The sequence below is a fragment of the Spinacia oleracea genome, chromosome 4 (assembly GCF_020520425.1).
Source record: "Spinacia oleracea cultivar Varoflay chromosome 4, BTI_SOV_V1, whole genome shotgun sequence".
NCBI classification, from domain to species: Eukaryota; Viridiplantae; Streptophyta; class Magnoliopsida; order Caryophyllales; family Amaranthaceae; genus Spinacia; species Spinacia oleracea.
In genome coordinates this window covers 45,057,221-45,082,712 of record NC_079490.1, presented here as the reverse complement: position 1 = coordinate 45,082,712, position 25,492 = coordinate 45,057,221, and the positions used below count along the sequence as shown (strand labels likewise).

Here is a 25,492-nt window from a genome sequence, read left to right as displayed (position 1 = left end):
CAAAACAAATACATAATTTGCATAATAATTATCACAATATATAAAATGATTCCTATGATTAGTTATATGATTATAAGACTCATTTCAAGTTCGTTATGCACGCTTATGGGTCATTTGGGTCGATATAGGTCATTTATGGCCAAAAATGGCATTTTCGATCCCAACTACCAACAAACGAACTATTTCCACATTCTAACCCTTTTTCATGATTCATATGATTAGTTATATGTTTATGAAACTCATTTCAAGTTCGTTATGCACGCCTAAGGGTCATTTGGGTCGATATAGGTCATTTATGGCCAAAAATGGCATTTTCGATCCCAAATCTAAACAAATGAACCTAAGTCCAAATTCTAAACCTTTTTTATGTGTCATATGCTTAGTTAGATGTTTCTAAGATTCATTTCAAGTTATCTAAGGCCCAAAATGACAAACTTATATGGCCCAAAATGACATATATATAGTCCACATTCTAAACATTTCAACCATAAGCACACAGAGAAAATAGTCAAACTTATATTAAAAGAAATGAACTTAAAAACAAAGCAAGACTACGAAGCCGAAGCCCAAATAGTCAGGCTCAAAATATGTACAATACAAAATACCAAAATACCAAATACGTACAATACAAACTACCAATAGCTAAAATGTGACTACGCCCAATATAGTAACTTTAGGTTACAAATTTCAACACAACACAATACACAAGTACATTGCATCAATGTGGTTTTCTTCAGTACACAATATACAAGTCTTGCACCACCAACACAATACACAAGTCTTGCACCACCAACTGCTCCTTGTTGGTTGTTTCTTCAGGCTGGTCTGAAGTCGCCTCTTGTGTTTTCTTGATTCATGTACTGTGGACCAATTGAACATGTGGCCTGTTAGTACGGTCCAACACACAGTGACAAGAACTAAATTAAAAAGCTAGATGTTGTGCCAATTTGACTTGTTTAGTTCATACCTCTAACCATTTCTAGATTTCGTCATCAACAAGTATTCCTTCCGTGTGATCTGAACGCATGTAATTTGTGTCATTATCCACATTGTTTGTCACTTTAGTTTCGGGATTGGTGAAAGGAGGTGTATCATCAAAAGCATCATACTCGTCCTCATCCTGAACATCACCGACACCGAGGATGCTTCTCTTTCCCGGTACAACAATTGACCACTTCTTATCGGCGGGGTCGGTTATATAAAATATTTGCTTAGCTTGTGATACAAGTATAAATGGCTCATTAGTCTCACGCAAACGACCCAGGTCTACAAGAGTGAACCCACAAGGATCATCCCTTTTTACACAACTCTTATTATTATCAGCCCACTTGCACCAAAACAGACCAACAGTCAATTTTGTTCCGTATTTAAGCTCCCATATATCTTGGACTCGCCCATAGTAAGACAACTCGGCATCAACCGGAGATCTATCCTTAGCACTAGCATACTCTCTTGATGACGCCACAAGGGAGACACCACTATTTTGCACTGACAACGACTTCTGATCTTGGCGCTCGGTCCAAAATGTGTATCCATTGACATCATAACCCTGATATGACTGCACGGCTTCCTGAGGACCAAGAGCTAGATACTGAACAGTTTCACAAACAGTATTACCAGCTACTTCTAGTTCACCCATCATCTTATCTTGGAACCATTTAATGAACTCTCTATTATGCAATTGCGTCAATTCTCTTTCCCCTTTGGAAGGGTATTCATTAGCCAATTCCTGCTTATGCATCACCAAATACGGGTGGACGGCTAGAATATGATGCAACACATATAAGTGAGCTTGTAACAGCTTATGCGTAGGAGTTGAGATCAATTTTGACCCAATTGTACCCTTGCCTTCTAGTCTTCCCTCATGCCGGGATGTAGGAAGTCCAATCGGTTCAAGTTTTGCTAAATACTCGGCCACCAAATTTCCAACTTCTTCACCCACGGTGCCTTGAATCATACTACCTTCTGGTTGTGCAGGATTGCTCACTTTATCTTGTAAAACACCCATGTGTCTCTCAAAAGGATAACACCACCTCAAGAACACTGGACCGCACAACTTAATTTCTCGAACAAGATGGCAAATTAAATGAACCATTATGTCAAAGAACGAAGGTGGAAAATACATCTCAAATTCGCATATTGTTTGGATTACTTTGTTCTGAAGTTCATCGAGTGTTGACGGATCAAGCACTTTGCTATGTATCGTATTGAAAATTGAACAAAGACTAGTAATAGTATGTCTCACATGCTTTGGAAATATCCCACGAATTGCAATGGGTAAGAAGGTTTGCATCATGACATGACAATCGTGAGATTTCATACTTGTCAACTTCAACTCGCCATTTAAAGACACAAATCTTTTCATGTTCGATTTGTACCCCGAGGGAACCTTAATGCCATATAAGCACTCACAAAATAACCGCTTTTCTACTTTGGACAATGTGTAACAAGCCGGAGGCAAGTAATGGGTATTCTTCTTCCCTTTGTCGTTGCCCTTTTATTTGCCTTTGCCTTTGCCTTTTGTCTTGGCACCCCCTGTTTCCATTTCCTTCCTTCTATTATTTTTCGAAGTCTGAGGCCACAGCTCTGGACGAAGCCCCTTACTTTTGAAGTATTCTCGCACTCCCTTGGTATCCTTTGTCTTGCCCGGAATATTCATAAGTGTCCCAAGAATTGCTTCACAAATATTTTTCTCGATATGCATGACGTCAAGACAATGCCTAACCGGTAGATCTTTCCAGTATGGAAGTTTCCAGAACACGGACTCTTTTTTCCATAATCCAGTTGTACCCCTGTCTTTCACTGACTTGCCGAAGACCGTTTCAACACCCTTGACCCGCTTATAAACTTCCTTACCAGTCAACGCTCTACGGGCGACATCCATCTCAACATCCCCATCGAATGCTGTCTTCATCTTACGATAGGGATGATCACGTCTAAGAAGCCTTCGCGTTCGCAAGAACACATATTTGTGACATTCAGAAATATATTTGGATTGTGTATCATCTTCACAAGTCGGGCATGCTTTCCTTCCTTTGTTCTTGTACCCGGATAAGTTACCATAAGCAGGGAAGTCATTGATGGTGCAAAAAAGCATTGCACGCAATCTAAACGTCTCATTTGCATGTGCATCAAATACGGAAACCCCTTCATCCCACATCTTTCTCAAATCATCAACGAGAGGTTCAAGGTAGACATCAACGAGAGGTTCCCGGTTGTTTAGGCCCCGATATAAGAAGCGACAACATGATGTACTTGCGTTTCATACACAACCACTACAAAAAAAAGGTACATATTAAGACGGAACAATTGTGACGGTCTAACAAAGAGTCGCAGGGAGGGGCGGGGTGCGAATATTAATTTGTAAATTGCGACGCTTTATAGAGCCGCAAAATATTTCGACGTTTTAAAGCGTCGCTTTTTACAAATAAAGACACGTGAAACACACGCGTTTACGAGGACGCAAACCAAATTAATTTTGGGAAAAAAATCCCGCCTAACTCTCTCTGTTTTTTTGGCAGAATCCCGCCTAACTCTAACTCCACCACCCACGTTTTTCTCAACCTCCCACCGACGTCCTTGCTGCGCTGCGAAACCTAACCACCCTCGTCAAATTTCCCGACGAATTCGTCTTCTCTCCTCCTCACTTTCAGCACCATTAACGACTTCCTTGAATTTCGTCTTCAACCTTTACGTTAGCACAATCAAAGCTCTCAGTATAAGCTATCTTAGCGAATTTAAAGAAACCCTAACTCGTCAATTATGGGGTGTCGCGATTTTTCTCGCTCCTCCTTCTAATACGGGTTGTTCTGCTTCTTCACAATCGCATGATCAACGAGTTTTCCCCGTGTTAAATCGGTCGGAATCAACTGATTCTTCGGTTTCGGGTAACGAAGATGATGACTAAGAATCGTCGGTCAATGCTCCTATTTCAAACACAGATAGAAATTATTCAGAATTCGGAAATAAATGAAGTGTTATAGAGAATTGTGAATCGTCTTCGAGTTTGCATCGGTTGGGATTGCAGAAGGTTGAGGAGGAGGATGATGATTAGGTTAACGAAGCTGTTGGATTAACTGATGAGGTTTTGACATTTTCTGGGAATATTGCACATCATCCTGAGACTTGGTTAGATATTCCTGTCGAAGATGATGAAGATTGTGAAGGTAAACTTCGCTTTGCCTTTTGTTAGTTCGTAATAATTGGAGATTTTAAATTTGTTTTGCATTGGTGTAGTTGCAAGGGCATAGTTTAGTACATAGTATGAGATTTGGTCATAGTTTGTCTATAAACTATTGCATTTGTTTGGTTTTGGAAACATTCTATAGGCTATTGGAATTGAAATGTTTGATTTATTGTAAAATTGGCACCGCGGATTGAAGACTGCCATTTTTGGTTTAAGTTAAAGTATACATTTTGAAGATGAGTATTGACAGGAACTACCATTTTAGAGTATAGTTTATATGGAAAACATTAATTATGGTATAATTGTCATTGAGGAGGAGCGTCTTTCGTACTTGTTCTGAAATTTTGTTAAGAAATTGTGATGCTAGACTGTACTGTGTCCTAGTGAAGGTTTATGAGTGCAACAAGCTATCGCCAAGTAAATGTGAAACGATCTCGCATTCAATTTCATGTACGTTTCTGTTTAAGTGGAGATTGGGGGTGTATTTGGTGTTGTTTCTTGGGCTAATTGCCGTTAAATGTTTTACCATTTCTTTAGGACAGATTCAATAGTGACTTCTACTGCCTTAGGTTATCATTGATGAGTGGAATATTGGAGTTATTATACTCGTATAGACAATGCTAATGTTTTGTGCCATGGGTTGTGGATGTACGCATCTTCTTTGAGCTAATTGCTGTATTCGGTTAAAATGTGTATGTTTTGTGTTATTCCTTATCACTTATTCTAACACTTATAAAGCCTCATACTTTGATTACTATTCACACAATGTGAATTATCTGAATTGCCCCCAATTTCCTTCATGTTTGATTTTTTGTCTTTTCCTTAATAATAGTGTACTTACGTTGTTACCCTCGGCCTTATCGATGCTGCCACCTTTTTTCTCTGAGATATCCTCACCACTCACCAGTATCTCATTTCTTCCATTTTCGAACAAACCAAGCTCCCATCTCTCCTCCATACCCTAACTTTTTTTTACTCTCATTTTCAATGCCGTGCTTGGTACTATCTTTCTCGCGCTCTCTGTTTCCGTTTAGCTAAGCTCAGTATTCCAGATGAATTTGCTTTTCTTTTCTGGGTAATCTGTGGTTTAATTGGAAAATTTTCCCTTCAAATTACCGTATCCGAGTTTGTGGAAACCCCAATACAACTATTTTTTCACCTAAAAGTCAAATCTTTCATAAACTCGTCATTAATTCGGGTTTTTCTAGTGTTAACAACATCAGTTTGAAGCTTAGAAGTAGAAGATATGGCGAGATTAGAAGTCAATTGGAAAAATCAGAGGAGAGAGCGGAAGATAAGAAGGAATAACAAGTTAAAGGGCATTACCCATTTCATGAAATTGAACCCAAATGACATACATTTTGGAAGGTAATAAAAAATTTCGAACCCGATCCAGATGATGTTGATACTTCTAAACCTAAGTTCTGTGGTCTAGACATATTTTCTTATCCCAGGTTTTGCCCTTTACTTTCTCTTTTTTGTTTGATTTGTTTTTTAGAATGTTAAGTAATATTTCATATTTTGGGATTATTTATATAAATGCTTAGGTAACTACTATTATCAGGCATAATTTATACTGTTCTAATTGATTGTTTGGAGTTTGTAATTGAAAATTTGAACTGTTATTTGAAATGGCTCACTTTGCATTTTGATTATTTCACTGTATTGTTTCATATTTGATGTTTTTTATTTGAAATGGGGGTTAGAAGACACCTTGACAATAATGATTCACTTTTTTAAGAGTGTGGAAAGAAATTAGAAATTTAGAATGATTGATGCTGATGATATTCCTTGGTGCAATTGTTTTAGTCAATTTTTCTATTTTTTGTAATTTTGATTTTTATAAATGAATGTTCAATTCTGTTTTAATGGCAACTATGCTCTTCGGATTCAAATTAAGTCATTCTATCAGACAACATGCTTATATTTGGGATTCAAATTTAAGTAATTCTATCAGACAACATGCTTATATTGGTGGATTGTCTGTTACTTATTATGTGCAAATCTAACATTAACATAGAGTTGTTAACCATTATTGTGTTAATAAGCATTTACCATAAAATTTTAAGTGCCCTTAATTTACATGACAAGTGGTTATCCAGGGATGACTATACGGAGGAATGAGTGTTTCTTCCTCCCTTTAATGCTAATTGTCAAGCTGCATATGCAAAGAAAATCATTATGTGTTTATTGTCTCTTTGTATTTATTTATAAGCAAATTTTAGTTATGTTGCATTGCTTTCAAAAATTTATTATATCTTAACTCAACTCTAGGTATTGTCGTTTGGTTTTTTTCTTTTTTGAAGGTACGTGGAAGAGTTTGGAAGCTTATGTGCTTAGGGAATTCACATGCACCATTTGACTTGCAATTATGTCTCAAAACTTTAATTGCACCTACATTGTAAATGTATATATATGCAATTTCAACGTTAGCAATGTTCCTTGTATTTACCATAAAATTGTTAGTATATGTATTTTACGTAACATTTTTATGAAACAAATTTTTATACCTTGGGGGACCGTGCGCGCTAGCGCACGGTCCAACAACTAGTGAGTACAAAAACATAAAAGATGTTCACTTCTTATTTTACAGCTTACTAACTTGTGCAGCTGTTTGTCTTGCAGATTTTCCTATGTCAGAGGCTCAGAAGAGGCATGCTCAAGCCATTGAACACCTCACACCAAGGCTTGCAGCACTTAGAATTGAACTTTGTCCTGCCCATATGAGTGTAGGATTTTTCTGGAAAGTTTATTTTGTTCTTTTGCACTCAAGGCTCAATAAACAGGATGCTGAGCTATTGTCAACGCCTGAGGTAAGTCTTTATGATATTTTTTCTTTTTATTGATGTGCAACATCATGTTGATATCTAAGCTAGAATCAGGATGGGACACATGAGGCTGCTTAATTGCCGGAAAAACCTCTCGTAGCACTCTAATGACAACTGGTTGGGAAGAAATATAGATCACAGATTCACAGTCCATCTTAGAAATGGGAAAGTATTACAAATGCACACATAAACAAAAACACACACACACAAGCACGAGGTTGGTAAAGTTACTGAACCCACAGAACGTTTTCACTTTAAAGTGACACTAGATATTTCCATGTTTCAACTATTATTCGTAGAAAGAGGAACAGAATCGAGACTTTACAAGACTCAAACGGAATGCGGTGTACAGACCAAACTCAAGTGAAAGAGTTGGTACTTTCTTACTGGAAATCACTGTTCCAAGAAGAAGTGTGCAACAATAATAGAATCCAATTACTAGCTGACTATTTTCCAAGATTAAGTGCTAAGGAGCTGGAGGTTATTAACAGACCTTTTTCATCGTGTGAAGTTAAAGCGGCTCTCATGAGTATGGAGGCAGGCGAGCGCTAAGTCCAGATTTCAGCCAGTAGGAAGTGCCTTATTAAACAAAATAGTATATAGAGAAAGTTAACATAAAACAGAATATAATAGCCAGTAGGAAGTGCCTTATTAAACTTGAGAATGCTAATCACATTCTTATCTCCACATTCTTTTTAAATTTCTCCTTTTTACTTTCTTTTCTAGTTTTAAATAATGCAAATAGACACTTCTCATAAACTAATCTAAGCCTTTGTAGAGTGAGAGGGCACACTGCAAACGGAACTTCCCTCTCAAATTTGAAAGCTTACACTTCATGTAAAAAGACTACAACATTTTTGTACTTGTAAACAAAATGTATCATGTATCATGCAAACGGAACTTCATCTAGTTGGTTATTTCATAAAGAGTTACCTTTTTTTTCAAGAAATACATCTCAATATAGAACTTCTGACTGGTGTCATCAATGAGTAATCTCTCCAGATTTTGAGAGACTGTCAGCAAGCTGAATCTGCTGCTACTGCTGAGTCCTGCTGTTGTAGCTGCTGCTACTGCTGAGTCCTGCTGTTGCAGCTGTTCCTACTGCTGAGTCCTGCTATTGCAGAGTTTGCAGGTTCGCAGTCAGTCAGGCAGGCATACTGTTCTGCTCAGGCTAGCTTGCTGTTGTGCAATTTCTTTTTCAGCTTGTTGTTGTGCAGTTCTTTTGTGAAAGCCTTGTGCTGTTCAGTCTGGTTCTGTTGTGTAGCTTGTTTGGCTGGTGTCTTTTTTTTTTTATGGTTTTCAAATGGGCAAGCCTGCTAATTAAAGAAAGTCACAGTTTAAGCGTTTACATAGCAAGTTAATGAACATCAGTTTGGCTGGTGTCTTTGTAGAATGTTTTAGTTTCTTTTTGTTTTTGCTTGGGTGCGGGCTGTGCTCCATTAGCTTTTGTTTCCCTTGTTGTTTTGTGTTGGTTGTTGTTTGGGTTTCTACCTTTGGTAATTAAGTTCACTAATTTACCATATATATATATATATATATATATATGTATATATATATATATATATATATATGTATATATATGAACAATGAATATATACATATATATATATATATATATGTATATATATGTATATATATATATATATATATATATATACATATATATATATATATATATATATATTCATTGTTCATGTCTATATTTTTAATAGTCATGCATTTTTCCCTTGATTAATAGTTGGTATTATTTTGAGAAGACCACTAGTAGTTAGGATGAAGCTGGTTAGGATTACTGTTGATTTTTGATTTTATGGAATGTTCATCATACTTCATATATATTTGAGATTAAATTTTCTTTGCAGATTATTGATGATTCAAGTGGTAATGTAGATCAAGAGATGAACAAGTTATCTTGAAGCTAAGCTAGCATAAATATAGGTTTACTTGGTAATTAGTTTGTTCGTAGCTAGGAAGTTGTTTTTATTTAGTTTTGGATTATCTTGTAGAAAAAAAGATAATGCTAGTTAGAAGTTATTTTTGTTTTAAAATATCGCTTTTATGTCAGTTTGACTAGACTCTGCGAATTAATTTAATGTATAGATGATTTTTATCACTTTTTCTAAATTAACTACGTTATTGCTAAGTATATATGAATCATATCATGACGTTTATATATATTGCTTTAAGATAATGTACGTAGTAATTAGTTAATACTTGTATTTGATTATGATTGTCTATGGTCGATATATATTTTTTTATAGATAATTCATGATTTTATATTTTATATATATATATATATATATATATATATATATATATATATATATATATATATATATATATATATATATATATATATATATATATATATATATATATATATATATATATATATATATATATATATATATATATATATATATATATATATATATATATATATATATATATATATATATATATGATGCACATTGTGACGCTTCAAAGGGTCTAAATTATTTTGGAGGGAATGAGGAGAACTCGCACGAAAGTAAACATATAGTGACTCCAATAAGAGTCTATATATTTCGGGTGTCTAAACCGTCTCTATATGGTTTATAGTGGCGGAGAAATGTGTCCATACGCGTGCAAATAGTGATGCTTTATACAGTCTAAATATTGCGACTCCCCGTAGAGTCCTTATATCCCAAATAGCGACGAAGAAATACATCGATATTTTGCAAATTGTGACGCTCTAAAGCGTCGGTAAATAGCGGCAATGAAAATAGCGACCCTCTCCCAAAGCGTCGCTATGTGAATTAGCGACACTTTAGAGCGTCGCAATTTGTTCCAAAAAGCGTCACAATGTGCCGCGTTTTTTTGTAGTGAACCAAGGAGGTAAATTATATATGACTAAAAGTACTGGCCATGTACTATGTTGGGAGCTAAGAGTGCCAAATGGATTCATCCCATCCGTACATAACCCAAGCCTCAAATTCCGAGGTTCCTTACCAAAAGTGTCATGAAGCTTGTCAATAGTCTTCCACTGGGGAGAATCAGCAGGATGTCTAAGCAAACCATATTTCTTCCTTCGATCAGGATCTGCATGCCACCTCAAATACCTTGCATCTTTTTTTATTGAAAACAAGCGCTTGAATCTCGGTATTATGGGAAGATACCACAACACCTTAGCTGGGTACACATTCTTACCCTCGCTTACCCCTTTGCGTTTGTAACGCGACACTCCGCACCGTGGACACTTATCCAAATTCTCATACTGCTTATGATATAGCAGGCAATCATTTGGACAAGCATGTATCTTCTTGTACTCTAAACCAAAGGGACACATGAGCTTCTTGGCATAATAGTTCGACCTGGGAAGTTCATTGCCAGCCGGTAACATATCACTTAGCGCCACCAACAACTCAGTGAAACTAATGTCAGTCCAGCCTCCGCTTGTCTTGATATTGTAGAGTGTGCAAACAGCCGAAAGCTTGCTATACTTTGTACAACCAGGATACAGTGGCGTTTCAGCCGCCTTAGACAAGCACTCAAAAACACGATCGCGAACCTCATCCTCGACCTCGTGTAAATGTCCTCCACACGATCATTATCATCATCAATACTATTTTCAACCTCATCGTCATCCTCAAAACAATCGGCTTCCTCTTCCACATAGATAGCTTCTTCTTGTTCATGCACAACATTCTTACTAGAATTACCTACGTACACTCCACTCTCACCATGATAAACCCATACATGGTAATTAGGTCTAAAACCACGCATAAATACATGATCTCTAATCACCAAAAAATTATTGACCGTGTTCACATTCTCACAATCGGAACAAGGACAAAAAAACTCTTTGACCCCCGTACTAGCTTGATGTTGCAAAGCACTCATACAGAACTCCGAAACCCCATGCATGAAATCCTTTGTGTCACGTCTACCATACATCCAACTACGATCCATCTCCGGGAACTTCTAAACAAACCAAAACCCCCGTTTAATTGGCATAGAAAAACAAAAACTCTACCACTTTAGCATATGCATATAGAAGTTGATTTATCGAATGAATGCATGCTTCCAAAGGTCCTCATCACTCCAACCTAACCCATCCTTGAACGTCTAACCCCACTAGTGAATGCATGTCAACTATTCAATTCTAAGGAAAATCCGGCAGCATTTCCCTACTGTTCACCAAGTACACGATGTAGGTAAGTTATTACCTACATATGTACCCAGAGAACAAAATAGGGAAACGACGAGCCAGTATATTCCTTAGAATCAAAAAGAAGACATACATTCACTTCCTAAGTGAGATTAGACGTCCAAGAACAGTCCCAAACCGGGGACTATTCAAGACTTACTCCTAACGAGTAAGTCTTGAACGGGTATCTAGGCATATGATGATGATGCATTTACTTCTAGCCAATAATGTAAACAGTAAACATATATGCATAAATGCTCGATAATAAAGTGTAAAGGCAGAAAAACTCACCTAAAAAACAATCGACAATTGAATTTTCTACTGAAAAGGGTGGGGAAGCGTCTAGCCTGCACATAGGAGCAAAAAGCTATTAGATTACAAAAAAGTGAATTGTGTTCTTGATAATAAAAAGATTTTAGGCCGCATACATACAGATGAGATCAACAAATTAAAAATAAGGAATTGTGTTCTTGATAATAAAAACATTTTAGGCCTTATTTTCATAACTCATTTGTTTTCTTCGTTTTTATAAAATTTTAAAGTTTAATTAGTTTAGTTTTTAGTTTTCATTATTTATATATAATTATATTTGTACTTCTATTTGTATTTCTAATTATTTATTTATTTATTCATTTATTATTATTATTATTATTATTATTATTATTATTATTATTATTATTATTATTATTATTATTATTATTTATTATTGTTATTATTTGTTATTATATCAACGTTATTGATGTCTATGCCACGATGCCTATGCTCTACCTCCCTCCCACCACCTCCCACCACCACTAAACCACCTCAAGCCACCACCTCCCCCACCACTGAACCGACTTTGCATCTGCCTCACTCGTCCCACTCGTCCCCCTGCATCATCCAACCCCCTCCAACAACCACCGAATCACCTGCACCAACTCAACCTCCTCAAGCGCAAGAACATAATAGATAAACCATTTTCGCACAAACCAAGCAAAAACAGAGAAAATAAGGGAGTAATTTAACTAAATTATGCAATTACACCATACCTAGGAACATCAACCACCAAAAATGGAGAGAATTGCGTGGTGAGTGAAGAGAATTGCGTGTCTCGTCGCCGGAAAAGAAGGAACAGGAGAGCATGCCGGACGCCGTAACTGCCGGAATTACTGCGAAGACGAACACCTCACTGCCGGAACAGGGGCTGCGAAGAAGAACACCTTACAGGGCCGGAATCTGTGAAGAGGAGGGGCTGCGAATTGAACACATGAACTGCCGGAATCTTAAGCCGCGAAGAAGAACGGTAAAAGCGCCGGTTGGAGGTGAAGAAGAACGGAAACACGGTGGTGTTGGTGGTGATGGTGGGCGGTGATGGAAAGAAGAAGAAGAAGGAGAAGAGAGTATGAAGTACGTACGTGACTGCTGCAGGATGGAAATGAAATGTTAGGGTTAAAAGTTGCGCTTGTTTCAGTTGGAGGGAAAATGGTTTTCATTTAATTATTTTTTTTTTTTTTTTAACCATCAAAAGTTGCTCTTGTTATTTAAGGGCAACCTTTGATGGGCATCCTATAAGCATTTTTCCTCTAGTGATATGTTCCTCCTCACAAAAGTGAGATTCCACATCATGCCCATTAACATGAGGGTTGTGCCCTTGCACTACAAATCCTAATTCATTTCATATAATATTCCCGACTGAACCCTACATGTGCGGTGGCTTTCGTGAGCTAACCCTTCACATATGTTAAATAAATAGTATAATGAGGTACGAATAATTGGCTCAAAGTATTCTAGACATCCCGTACAATAGCATAATAATAATAAATAATCCATCCCTTGCATGTAAAACAAACCATACATGCATAAATATTGAACAACATGATTGACAATGAAATCCATACTCATAATAATCTCAACATGCTTGTTCAACAAATAATCCAATACATCCAACATCATAATTCACATGATCGTTCACCAAAATAAACATGAATCCACATAATATAATTAACATCAATACAATCATGCAAATCTCTTGATAAATGGTGTGGTCGCCCTAGACTTGTACGTACCTTGAATACCTAAGCGTAGGGGCCACTTTGCAATACGAGCACTCACTTAGAAATCACCTCCTATCATCAAAATAATGAAACTTAAATTATTTCCATGTTCATTAAATTTCCAGCAACTTTATAAAATCTAAAACCTTATTTAAACTTTAGAATTCAATCGTTTATCAATAAAATAATCGTCTCAATTTGCAAAACCAATCCCTAGTATGAAAACATACTTTTTCCGCCTTTAAAATCAATAAAAATCAACACTTTAACCCTTTATTTAAATCTGCAAATATAATTGATTATCATAATTAAAATCATCACCTAATTATGCTAATATTAGGTCTAGGTTAAAACCCTAACTTGAAAATCCCATTAAAACCAATTTAACATCATAAAAATCAACTCTTTATTAAATAAACGAATATGAAAATTCATGCTTTAATAATTAAAACAAGCCTAATGAATCACAACACGTAAATCCTCAAAGCACTGTGTTCATAACCGATTCCCAGCATTTTAATCATTCAAAACAATAATAATATTATAATTCAAAATATGGAATTTAAATAAAATATAGTTTAAGGGAATTTCGATTATACCAATCCGGCCTATAGCACGGAACAACCACGAATTAAAGTGATTGGGCGAAAAAGATTGAACAACGAACAAGAACAACACACACATACACACGATGTGTGTGCTCGCGCGGACGAAGGGACGAAGCAGCAGCAGGCGCGCCACAGCAGCGCGACACACGGGCGAGTGCGCGGGCTGGGGCGCGAGCAAGAGGGAGGGACGCGCGCGCTGGGGCGGGAGAGAGCAGGGCATTGCGCGCGAGCAAGGGGTGAGAGAGAGAGTAGGGCGCCCGCGCTGGGGCGTGAGTGTAGGGGGTTTTTTTCCCGTTTCCTACAAGGGGGGTTGACACGCGGCGGTTCGTTTAGAGAACCGTTGAATTGTTTTTGCACCTCGAAGGAGTCGCCACCAAACTTTATTTTAGGTCGCGTTTGGGAAGACCGCAAAATGACTCTATTTTTGGATAAGGCCTTGAATCCTTGATACGGATGGGTGAGATCCGGGCTCGGGAACGAAAATGCTTATTCGGCGAGCTTTAGAAATATTCAAGCACGTTGGCACAACATTGTTTCGAAAATACACCCTAGATTAGACTATGTGGGTTTGAATTTAGAGCAAATAGAATTTCTAATTGTATGGTGGTCACTTTGCTTTAAAGATTAATTTAAGGAACCTAAGGTCGGTTTGTCCAAGAAATTATCTTTGTTAAGCGTGATGTAACCTTTGTAGTTTGTTGTATTTAGCATGTTGGTGATGAAAGCAATAAAGCTAATAAAGCAACATCACAATACTAAATAAAATGCGGAATTAGTAAATACAAGACCCCCTATAAATAGACTAGGGAGTAGGTCCACATTGCCTAGAAATGGACTAGGCAAGTAAAGGTGCGTAATTGAAAGTGCGGAATTGAAATTACGGAATTGAAAGTGCATAATTGAAATTGCGGAATTGAAATTGCGGTATTGAAAGTGTGGTATTGAAATTGCGATATTGAAATGTCATAATTGAAAGTGCGATATTGAAATTACGATATTGAAATTGCATAATTGAAACTTGTATTTGGGCACATGAGATTCGAACGCCAAGCGGCTCCTTAAAAATAAGTGCGCCCGACACGAATTAAAAGCCAAAAATCTCAACATGGGAGAGGTTGCTCAACCCAAATGTCCTAGATTTTGCATATTGAACTTGAAATTGAAAGCTTGAATATTGAAAGGTTTGAACTTGAAAAGATTGAAATTTGAACTTGAAATGATTGAAATTTGAAAACTTGAACTTGTATATTGAAAAAAGGAGTTTTTAATCTCAAAAGATTAAACCTTTAAATGCTAAAAGGTATCATCTTAATTGATTACTCCATGCTTGAAGGTGATTCTAGTTCAAAGAGATGAATGCAAGCAACTTTGAACATCCTTGAATCTTGAAAGTTTGTATTTTGAAAAAGTTTGTATTTTTGAAAAACATGTATGATTGTTGCAAGTGGTGTTTTTTATGGCAAAAAACACCAACTTGCTAATCATTTGAAATCAAAATAGCATGATTGATTGAAATGGAATTCGGATTTACCTAGTTAGGTTTAGGCACGAGCTCCCAATTGCTTTTGAATTTAGGAATTTGGTATGTGTTTTTGAGGAGTTTTTGAGTTTGTATTGTGAGGAGTAATGTCGAAATTACGACGTTGTATGTGTTGTCCTCCCCTTTTTTCGATGGAAATGAGGGGTATTTATAGGAGGGAATGGTGCAAAACTCCAGCACACGCCAGCGCCTGGCGCCAGGCCAGCGTTGTGCGCTGCTGACGTGGCTTGAATGCCGCCAAAGCAAGGACGGGGAATCGTCCTTGTTTTGTCTTGTAGCGTTGTACCTGTTGTACGAATTGTACCAGGTTTGGCGTTTTGTATTTGCTTGGAGGTTAAGGCATGGTTTAGCGTCTAAAAACAAGCCTTTCTCGGGTTTTTGAATTCCGGTTTTACGGGACGGGGTCCGGCATGCTCGGTTTTGTGGGTCGGCGCCCGAATTTGACTTGCCTCATATTATTTTGAGTGGAAAAGGCGTAGTAAAATCAATGGGATGGTCTACTAGTTGAGATTGTACTTGGATTTTAAAATTGGATTTTGGAAGTTGTATTTTGTACCGAGTTCCGGGAGGGGAACGGCCTCGGGGATTGGATTTTGGACTTTGAATTTTGGAGATGTTCTTAGCAATTGGGATTTCCGCCTGGAGTTACTCCAATTACCTAACAAGGATAATGGTATCGTCATCATCGCAAAGGGGAGACACAAATTAGGTGTCTATAGAAGCCCCCACTTTGACTGAGCGTTCGATTAGGAAAGCGCAAGTCAAAGTATTTCGTAAGGGATGGAGAATGGTCAAGATGTTCTGCAATCGAGACCATTCTTTGTACGCCGGTACCTGCATAAAACAGGCGTTAGAAAAAGGATAGAGTCTACCTCGGTGCGGTTGGTGATGACTCCAAATTGTACTTGTATTTTTCCGCCTTCAGTCCAGGATGGAGCTTGGCATCGAAAATTTAAATTTTTGAATCTTGAATTTTGAACCTTGGATCTTTGAATCTTGAATTTTTGAACTTGAACACCCGGAGTTAATCCGTTGGGATGTGCTTTTCTAAGGATAAGAGCTTTATACTGGCCCTTAAAATTTTGAATTTCGACTGATCGAATTTTTGGACTTTGCATTCTTGAAATATTCATCTGTTTGTACTTGGAGATACAGGTGTATACCCGTATTTTTGATGGATGGTTTGATGCGACGTTTGATGCTTGGTGCGGAAGAATGTAGCAGCAAAGGACGTGCAATCAGCACGGGAGACCGCGCACGCTGCAGGTCCGCACATGCAGCAAGGCAGCGCAGTGCGCTGTGGCGGTGCCTAGCGCGGGGCTGCACTATATAAGTGCCCCTTGCCGTGCCATTTTGAGGCACACTCTCTGGATTTCTTGCTTCTTTTCTCTCAAAGGTCGATTAGCTTCTCCCCTAGCTTGGTCTTGTTCTTGCCTTGTCCATGTAAGTATTTCATGTTTTGCTTATGAAATAACTCTAGGATTGCATGTAGTTTTGATTTTCTCGTACTTTGAAATGATGCTTGTATGCTTAAGCTCATTGAATCTTGTAGAAAACTGTTTGATAGCCACTTGAACTTGAACTGTTGGAACTTGTAGTTTTGAATTTTTTTAGAAATCTTCTTGAATGTTGTACCTAGATGGTAGTCTCACTGGTGACCTGGCAGGGTCTCAGGTAGAGAAATAGGCTAAGAAGCCTTGAGGTTACTTGTAGAGTTTTGAAATGCTGGCTTCGGCATGGATAGCCTAGGCGTTGATGTTGGACTTGTATACCTGCTTCGGCGTGGGTAGCCTAGGCGTTGGTGTAGAACTTGAATACCTGCTTCGGCGTGGATAGTCTAGGCGTTGGTGTAGAACTTGGATCTTGAATTAGAGGTCCACTTGGGATTTTGTTTTGCATCGTTTGACCTTGTGTGGGCCAGTATAAGATAGCCCCCAGTTTAGAATTTTGACACTTTGTATGCTGCTTGATTTAGTATGCCTCGTCACACTCGGAGAAAGCTCGCTGAATCATCTATGGTTCGAGCTGCTGAGGAAGACGCTTCGGATGACGAAGCGGCTGCAATAAATGCGCCAGGTGGGGGTATGGTTCCCCGAGATGCGCCTGCTTTCCCTGGTGCTGGTTGGACCCCTTCCGACCTGGTGTTTCGGTCGGATTTGCACTTGTCTCAGCGGCCTCGCGCTGGCATGGTGAGTCTTGTACTGCGTTTTGAATTTTGTATTTCGTACTTGTATGGGCCTTGGGCTAACTTGTTCACCTGTAGGCTGATGGAAAGCCGTTCCGTACTTACTGGTCCTTGGTGGAGGTTCAGAGGGACTTTAAAGCTCTTCGTGCTGATGCGGAGGCTATGGAGATTTGGTCGCAGATGGGCCTGGCCGATTTCTGCGTACCATGGGAGGTTCTCCGAGGAGAACGGGGATTAAGAACCAATTGTGGGCTTTGTTAGAGCGGTGGTGGGATACCACCAACACTTACCACATGGCATGGGGAGAGATCACTGTTATCCCTCTTGAGTTTGCTATGATTACAGGTCATCCTTTTTCTGAGAGGAATGTGACCTTTGATTCTGAGCTGACGTGGCGCTCGGTCATTGCCAGGGACTTGCTCGGCCCTGTTGTTGATTTGTCAGAGGACGACTCCCACGCTTCTGTGACGGTGCTTGTGGATGCTATCTGTGGTGAGGGTGTGTCCGCGGAGCAGAGGGTTAGGCTCTTCCTCCTTGTTTTGGTTAGCAGAGTGATTGCCCTAAGTAGGAACAGTCGGGTGCATATTAGCTCCTTGTCCGCTCTGAGGGACTTGAGAGCTGTCTCGAGTTATAATTGGGGTGGTTTGGCATATAGCCACCTCTTGTATGAAATGGGACGGGCCTCCCGGACTTCACTGGGGAGTGACCCGAGCATGGCTGCTCTGTGGAGCGTGCTGGAGGTATTCGAGACTCCTGGTACCTTGTACTTTATATTTGTATGCTTGTATCTTGAACTTGACTGATGTTTTGTTTGTTCCTTGAAAGATTTGGATCCATGTGCACTTTCCGACTTTGGCGCCGTAGCGTACTAGAGATGCGGCTTACCCGTACGCTGCCTCTTGGATAGGAGCGGTGCGCGTGGGTGCGTCCCTGCCGGCTTCTCGCAGAGCTTGGAGAGTTTTACCCGCTGATAGGGTAACGTTCTTGTACTGTTTTGCTCTCTTGTATTTGTATTTGTACTGTTGTGAGTTGTTGGTTTTGCAGGTGGTATGACGTCCTTTTGCCAACGCGGTTGTACCTGCCTCAGCTACTCGTGCCCATTTCCTGTCTGGGCGGCGGGTTTTGCTTCCAGGGGTGTACCGCCATATGTGGTATCTGGGGGAGCGGGTGTCCCTTCAACATCATCCGGGGGATAGGCTTGTTCCTAAGGATCCACCAGAGTCCATGCTGGCTCTAGATGAAGATCTTGCCCGGCTCTACGCGGAGGCTAGGGGCGATGCGGTTTGCCGCTCTTGGAGAGAGTTTGTGCACAGGAAGGGTAGCTATGATGACTTCCTGAGGAGGTCGGCCCCACCAGTACGCTTCGTACTGCCGGTGAGCTTTGGACCTTGTATCTTGTATTCTTGTATTGATTGTATTCTTGTATTGATTGCATGATTGTATGTAGGAGGAGGAGGTTGATCCTGAGGACATTCCTCATGCTGATAGGATCCTCCGCTATGAGAACTCGGACGGGGAAGAGGTGGTGGAGACCATCCCTTGGGCTTCTCCTCCGCACCGGAAATCATATGATGTTGTACCCGAGCATTACGCCCCTGTAAGTACTGTTGCATCTCTTTGAACTTTGTGTAATCTTGTATTAGGAAATTGATCTTGAACTTTGTATGCAGGCGCCTCGGGTGAGAGTGCATCGTTGGATGCTCTTGCTTGATTCTTGGAAGAGGCAGTGTGCCAAACTGACCCGGAAGCTTGCTAGTCGGAACAGAGAGGTGCCTTTCTTGATCTTGAAACTTGTATTATGGAAATTCGAACTGGGAAATTGATTCTTGAAATTGTATTTTGTATAGGAGCGCCGTCGAGACCGTAGAGACTCTGTTGACAGGGAGCCTCAGGCGGAGACGTCCTTGAGGCAGGAAGGACCGAGTTTGGAGCTGGGACAGGGGTCCGGTGCTAGCGCTCATCAGAGGCATTCCGATGCTGAGCGGGGAGCTTCCCCTTTCGTACTTGTTGATCCCACCAGGCATTCATTTGGAGGTGCTAGCAGTTTGAGGCCCTTTGTTCCTCCTCCCGGTTGCTACTTCGGAGAGAGTGGTCCTCAGCCTTGGGGTGCCGATTCATGGGCTTACTGGGCGGAGATGGATAGGATGCGCTAGGCTCAGATGTTTGGGCCATACCAGTATATGGCGATGCCGCCGCCTTATCAGTATTCTTCTCAGCAGGGAGTGTTAGGTTATGATACATATGACAATTCATAAATCATGCGGAAAAAACATAAAGCCAGGAAAGCATGTTATTTACACATAATCATTTAGCATAGTTTAGATGCATACTCTTTGTTGCGTGCCTTCCCTAGCTGCGCCCGAACCGAACAAGAACAAGTCTTTAGGACTCCAAGTGTCGTCCCTCCGTAGATAGTCCACAGCACGTCCGGATCCTCCTTAAGATTGACCAACTAGAATCGCCCTTAAGGTACTACTTATTTTCGGCTAAATGGGCAAGAGTTATGGCTGATTTTTCTGCTTAAAATTCCTAGCTTTGAATACTTGAAAACTTGTGTATAAATAATGACCCTAGGCCCTTATTTATAGAGGTATGGGAAAGAAATTGTAATCCTACTAGGATGTGGATTTGTTAATTAGAACTTTATTAGGACTCTAAATAACAAAGCAAATCTAATAAGATTAGGATTTTAATCTTCGCACGAATCCTAATAGAATTAGGATTTCCCGCACACGCATCGTACAAGCCGCGCACCCGCGCAGGCCTTGCGGCCCACGACAAGCGCACAGCCCATGTGCGGTGCTGCGTGCGCGCGCGCCCTTGGCTGGGCCTGGCCTTGCGCTGGGCCTGGTCGAGGCGTGCGTTGCTGCGTACGCTTCCGATTAAATTCCCGATTCCGGAATTCATTTCCGATACGAACAACATTTAATATTTCCGATTCCGGAATTAATTTCCGTTTCGAACAAATATTTAATATTTCCGTTTCCGGAATTATTTTCCGATTCCGATAATATTTCCGATTCTGACAATATTTCCGTTTCCGGCAATATTTCCATTTCCGATAATATTTTCCGATACGTACCATGTTTCCGTTTCAGGCAACATCTACGACTTGGATAATATTTATATTTCCGATACGATCCATATTTCCGTTTCCGGCAATATCATCATTTCCGGAGTATTCATTTCTTGCCTGTGACGTTCTCAGCTCCCACTGAAACCAAGATCCGTCGATTCCGAATATCCATAGATGGAGTATTTAATGCCATTAAATACTTGATCCGTTTACGTACTATTTGTGTGACCCTACGGGTTCAGTCAAGAGTAAGCTGTGGATTAATATCATTAATTCCACTTGAACTGAAGCGGCCTCTAGCTAGGCATTCAGCTCACTTGATCTCACTGAATTATTAACTTGTTAATTAATACTGAACCGCATTTATTAGACTTAACATAGAATGCATACTTGGACCAAGGGCATTATTTCCTTCAGTCTCCCACTTGTCCTTAGGGAGAAGTGTGCATTTCCTAATTCCTTTTGTCGCTCGATGCTTGCTCTTGAACATAAGGTAAGAGTTGTCATCCTTATTATGTCCAGAGGTGTTCCTCGGTTTCAGAGTTCAACAGATCAAATAAACAGATAATCATAGCCTATGATTCATCCGAGCACGGCCATGCATTTCACAGTTTCTAGCTCTCCGAGTGGCCTTGTACAACTTTTAAGCATCTCATCCCGATTTATGGGAGGACAATCCCAATCTTGCGATCTTGAGATTAGACTTCGTTTGATAGGTGATTACCTGAGCGTTGCCTTTATAGCCTCCTTTTACGGTGCGACGGTTGGTCAACGTTAAAGCAACCAGTTCTCAAACAAGTAATCTCAAATCACTCAGGTATTGAGGATTTAGTGTCTAATAATTTTAATGAAATTTACTTATGACAGATTTTCATCTCTTACAGTAAAGTTTCATAGGTCTTGTCCGATACTAGTCTTCCCAAAGTAAGTATCTATGCAAATGATTATGACATTTCCATGTCCACATAGTTCAAGAAACAGAACTACTAGTCATCTTGCATTCTAATCGTCTAACGTTTTCTATGCGTCCAATTTTATAGAAAACTCCGACTAGGGACCATTTTCAACCTTTGACATTCAAGTTCACTTGATAGACATTTCTTAGTCACAGGACTGGTCCTGACAGTCTATCTTGAATACATCGTCAAATTGAAGGGACTCATCATTTAATAAACCACTAATTAAATGGAAAAATGAATTCTTTTCATTTGTTGTGAATGATTAACCAATAATGTTTTACAAAGATTTAAACTCTAAAACTTTAAAACATTAATCAGGGACATAAAAGCCATTCTCCAATATGCTTGATTCCCATAGCTGCAGTGTGCGAGTTGTGCTTCGCCTGCGGCAGAGGTTTAGTTAATGTATCTGATATGTTGTCATCAGTTCCAATCTTGTTTATCTCGACTTCTTTTCTTTTAACGAACTCTCGTAGAAGGTGAAATCTACGAAGTACATGCTTGACTCTCTGGTGGTGTCTAGGCTCCTTTGCCTGTGCAATAGCTCCGTTATTATCACAATACAGGGCTATTGGTCCCTTAATGGAGGGGACTACACCAAGTTCACCTATGAACTTCCTTAGCCATATAGCTTCCTTTGCTGCTTCATGTGCAGCAATGTACTCCGCTTCAGTTGTAGAATCCGCAATGGTGCTTTGCTTAGCACTTTTCCAGCTTACTGCACCTCCGTTGAGGCAGAAGACAAACCCAGACTGTGATCTGAAATCATCTTTGTCGGTTTGGAAACTTGCGTCCGTATAGCCTTTAACAATTAATTCATCATCTCCACCAAAGACCAGGAAGTCATCTTTGTGCCTTTTCAGGTACTTCAGAATATTCTTCGCAGCAGTCCAATGTGCCTCTCCTGGGTCTGACTGGTATCTGCTCGTAGCACTGAGTGCGTACGCAACATCCGGGCGTGTACATATCATAGCATACATTATTGAACCAATCAATGATGCATATGGAATCCCATTCATTCGTCTACGCTCATCAAGTGTTTTTGGGCACTGAGTCTTGCTTAGAGTTATTCCATGAGACATGGGTAGGTAGCCTCGCTTGGAGTCCGCCATCTTGAACCTATCAAGTACTTTATTGATATAAGTGCTTTGACTAAGTCCAATCATCCTTTTAGATCTATCTCTGTAAATCTTGATGCCCAATATGTACTGTGCTTCTCCTAGATCTTTCATCGAAAAACATTTCCCAAACCAAATCTTGACAGAGTTCAACATAGGAATGTCATTTCCGATAAGTAATATGTCGTCGACATATAATACTAGGAAAGCAATTTTGCTCCCACTGACCTTCTTGTATACACAAGATTGGTCTGCGTTCTTGATGAAACCAAAGTCACTTACTGCTTCATCAAAACGTATATTCCAGCTCCTGGATGCCTGCTTCAATCCGTAGATTGACTTCTTTAGCTTGCATACCTTTTTAGCATTCTTTGGATCCTCAAAACCTTCAGGCTGTGTCATAAACACAGTTTCTGTTAAAACGCCGTTTAAGAAAGCAGTTTTGACATCCATCTGTCATATTTCGTAATCGTAATATGCAGCGATTGCTAACATTATCCGAATAGACTTTAGCATTGCAACTGGTGAAAAGGTTTCATCGTAATCCACACCGTGGACTTGCCTGTAACCTTTTGCAACCAATCTAGCTTTGAAAACTTCAAGTTTCCCATCCTTGTCCTTTTTCAGTTTGAAAACCCATTTGCTTCCAATGGCTTGGTAGCCATCTGGCAAATCGACCAAATCCCATACTTGGTTTTCAGACATGGAGTCTAATTCAGATTGCATGGCTTCTTGCCATTGCTTGGAGCTAGGGCTCGTCATAGCTTGTTTGTAAGTCGCAGGTTCATCACTTTCAAGTAATAGAACGTCATAGCTCTCGTTCGTCAAAATACCTAAGTACCTTTCCGGTTGAGATCTATATCTTTGCGATCTACGCGGGGTAACATTTCTAGATTGATCATGATTCTCACCAGATTCTTCTAAAGATCTCTGAGTTTCATCCTGAATGTCATCTTGAGCATTCTCTAGAGTTTGTTGTTCGACTCGAATTTCTTCGAGGTCTACTTTTCTCCCACTTGTCATTTTGGAAATGTGATCTTTCTCCAAAAAGACACCATCTCGAGCAACAAACACCTTGTTCTCAGATGTATTGTAGAAGTAATACCCCTTTGTTTCCTTTGGATAGCCCACAAGGATACATTTGTCAGATTTTGGATGAAGTTTGTCTGAAATTAATCGTTTGACGTATACTTCACATCCCCAAATCTTCAGAAAAGACACATTTGGAGGCTTTCCAAACCATAATTCATATGGAGTCTTTTCGACAGCTTTAGACGGAGCTCTATTTATAGTGAGTGCAGCTGTATTTAGTGCATGTCCCCAAAATTCTAATGGAAGTTTGGCCTGACCCATCATTGACCTGACCATGTCTAGCAAGGTTCTGTTCCTCCGTTCCGACACACCGTTCCATTGTGGTGTTCCACGAGGAGTCAATTCTGATAGAATTCCACATTCTTTCAGATGGTCATCAAATTCATAGCTCAGATATTCACCGCCTCTGTCAGACCGCAATGCCTTAATCTTCTTGCCTAATTGATTCTCTACTTCACTCTGAAATTCCTTGAATTTGTCAAAGGATTCAGACTTATGCTTCATTAGGTAGACATAACCATATCTACTGAAGTCATCATTGAAAGTGATAAAGTAGCTGAAACCACCTCTAGCATTTGTACTCATTGGTCCACATACATCTGTATGGATTAAACCCAATAGTTCATTTGCTCTTTCTCCAACTTTAGAGAAAGGTTTCTTTGTCATTTTGCCAAGTAAACATGATTCGCATTTACCATAATCCTCTAAGTCAAATGGTTCTAGAATTCCTTCCTTTTGAAGTCTTTCTAAGCGTTTCAAGTTTATATGGCCTAATCGACAATGCCACAGATAGGTGAGATCTGAATCATCCTTTTTGGCCTTTTTGGTATTTATGTTATATACTTGTTTGTCGTGATCTAATAAATAAAGTCCATTGACTAATCTAGCAGATCCATAAAACATCTCTTCAAAATAAAACGAACAACTATTGTCTTTTATTAAAAAGGAAAATCCCTTAGCATCTAAGCAAGAAACTGAAATGATATTTTTAGTAAGACTTGGAACATGGAAACATTCTTCCAGTTCCAAAACTAGCCCGGAGGGCAACGACAAATAGTAAGTTCCTACAGCTAATGCAGCAATCCGTGCTCCATTTCCCACTCGTAGGTCGACTTCACCCTTGCTTAACTTTCTACTTCTTCTTAGTCCCTGTGGATTGGAACATAAGTGTGAGCCACAACCTGTATCTAATACCCAAGAAGTTGAATTAGCAAGTATACAGTCTATAACGAAAATACCTGAAGATGGAACGACTGTTCCGTTCTTCTGATCTTCCTTTAGCTTCAAGCAATCTCTCTTCCAATGCCCCTTCTTCTTGCAGTAGAAGCATTCGGATTCAGAAGTGGGTTGACTGACCTTCCTCTTTACAGATTTGGCGCCAGTTTGCTTAGTTGGGCTGGCCTTGTTGCCACCTTTCTTAGCACTCCTCTTCTTTCCAGATTTCTTGAACTTGCCCCCACGCACCATAAGCACATCCTGCTTATCACTTTTGAGCGTCTTTTCAGCGGTCTTCAGCATACCGTGAAGCTCAGTGAGCGTTTTGTCCAGACTATTCATACTGTAGTTCAGCTTGAACTGATCATACCCGCTATGAAGAGAATGGAGGATGGTGTCTATAGCCATTTCCTGAGAAAATTGCTGATCCAGCCGACTCATATTCTCAATGAGTCCAATCATT

At 39.6% G+C, this 25,492-nt stretch overlaps 1 protein-coding gene across 1 annotated transcript; it reads right to left on the bottom strand.

Moving 5' to 3' along the window:
• Nucleotides 1-979: 979 nt before the first annotated feature.
• On the bottom strand, nucleotides 980-2,365 carry LOC110784023 (uncharacterized). The gene has a single exon (XM_021988428.1). The coding sequence runs from the start codon at nucleotides 2,363-2,365 to the stop codon at nucleotides 980-982; it is 1,386 nt and encodes a 461-aa protein (XP_021844120.1).
• Between the last annotated feature and the right edge of the window lie 23,127 nt (nucleotides 2,366-25,492).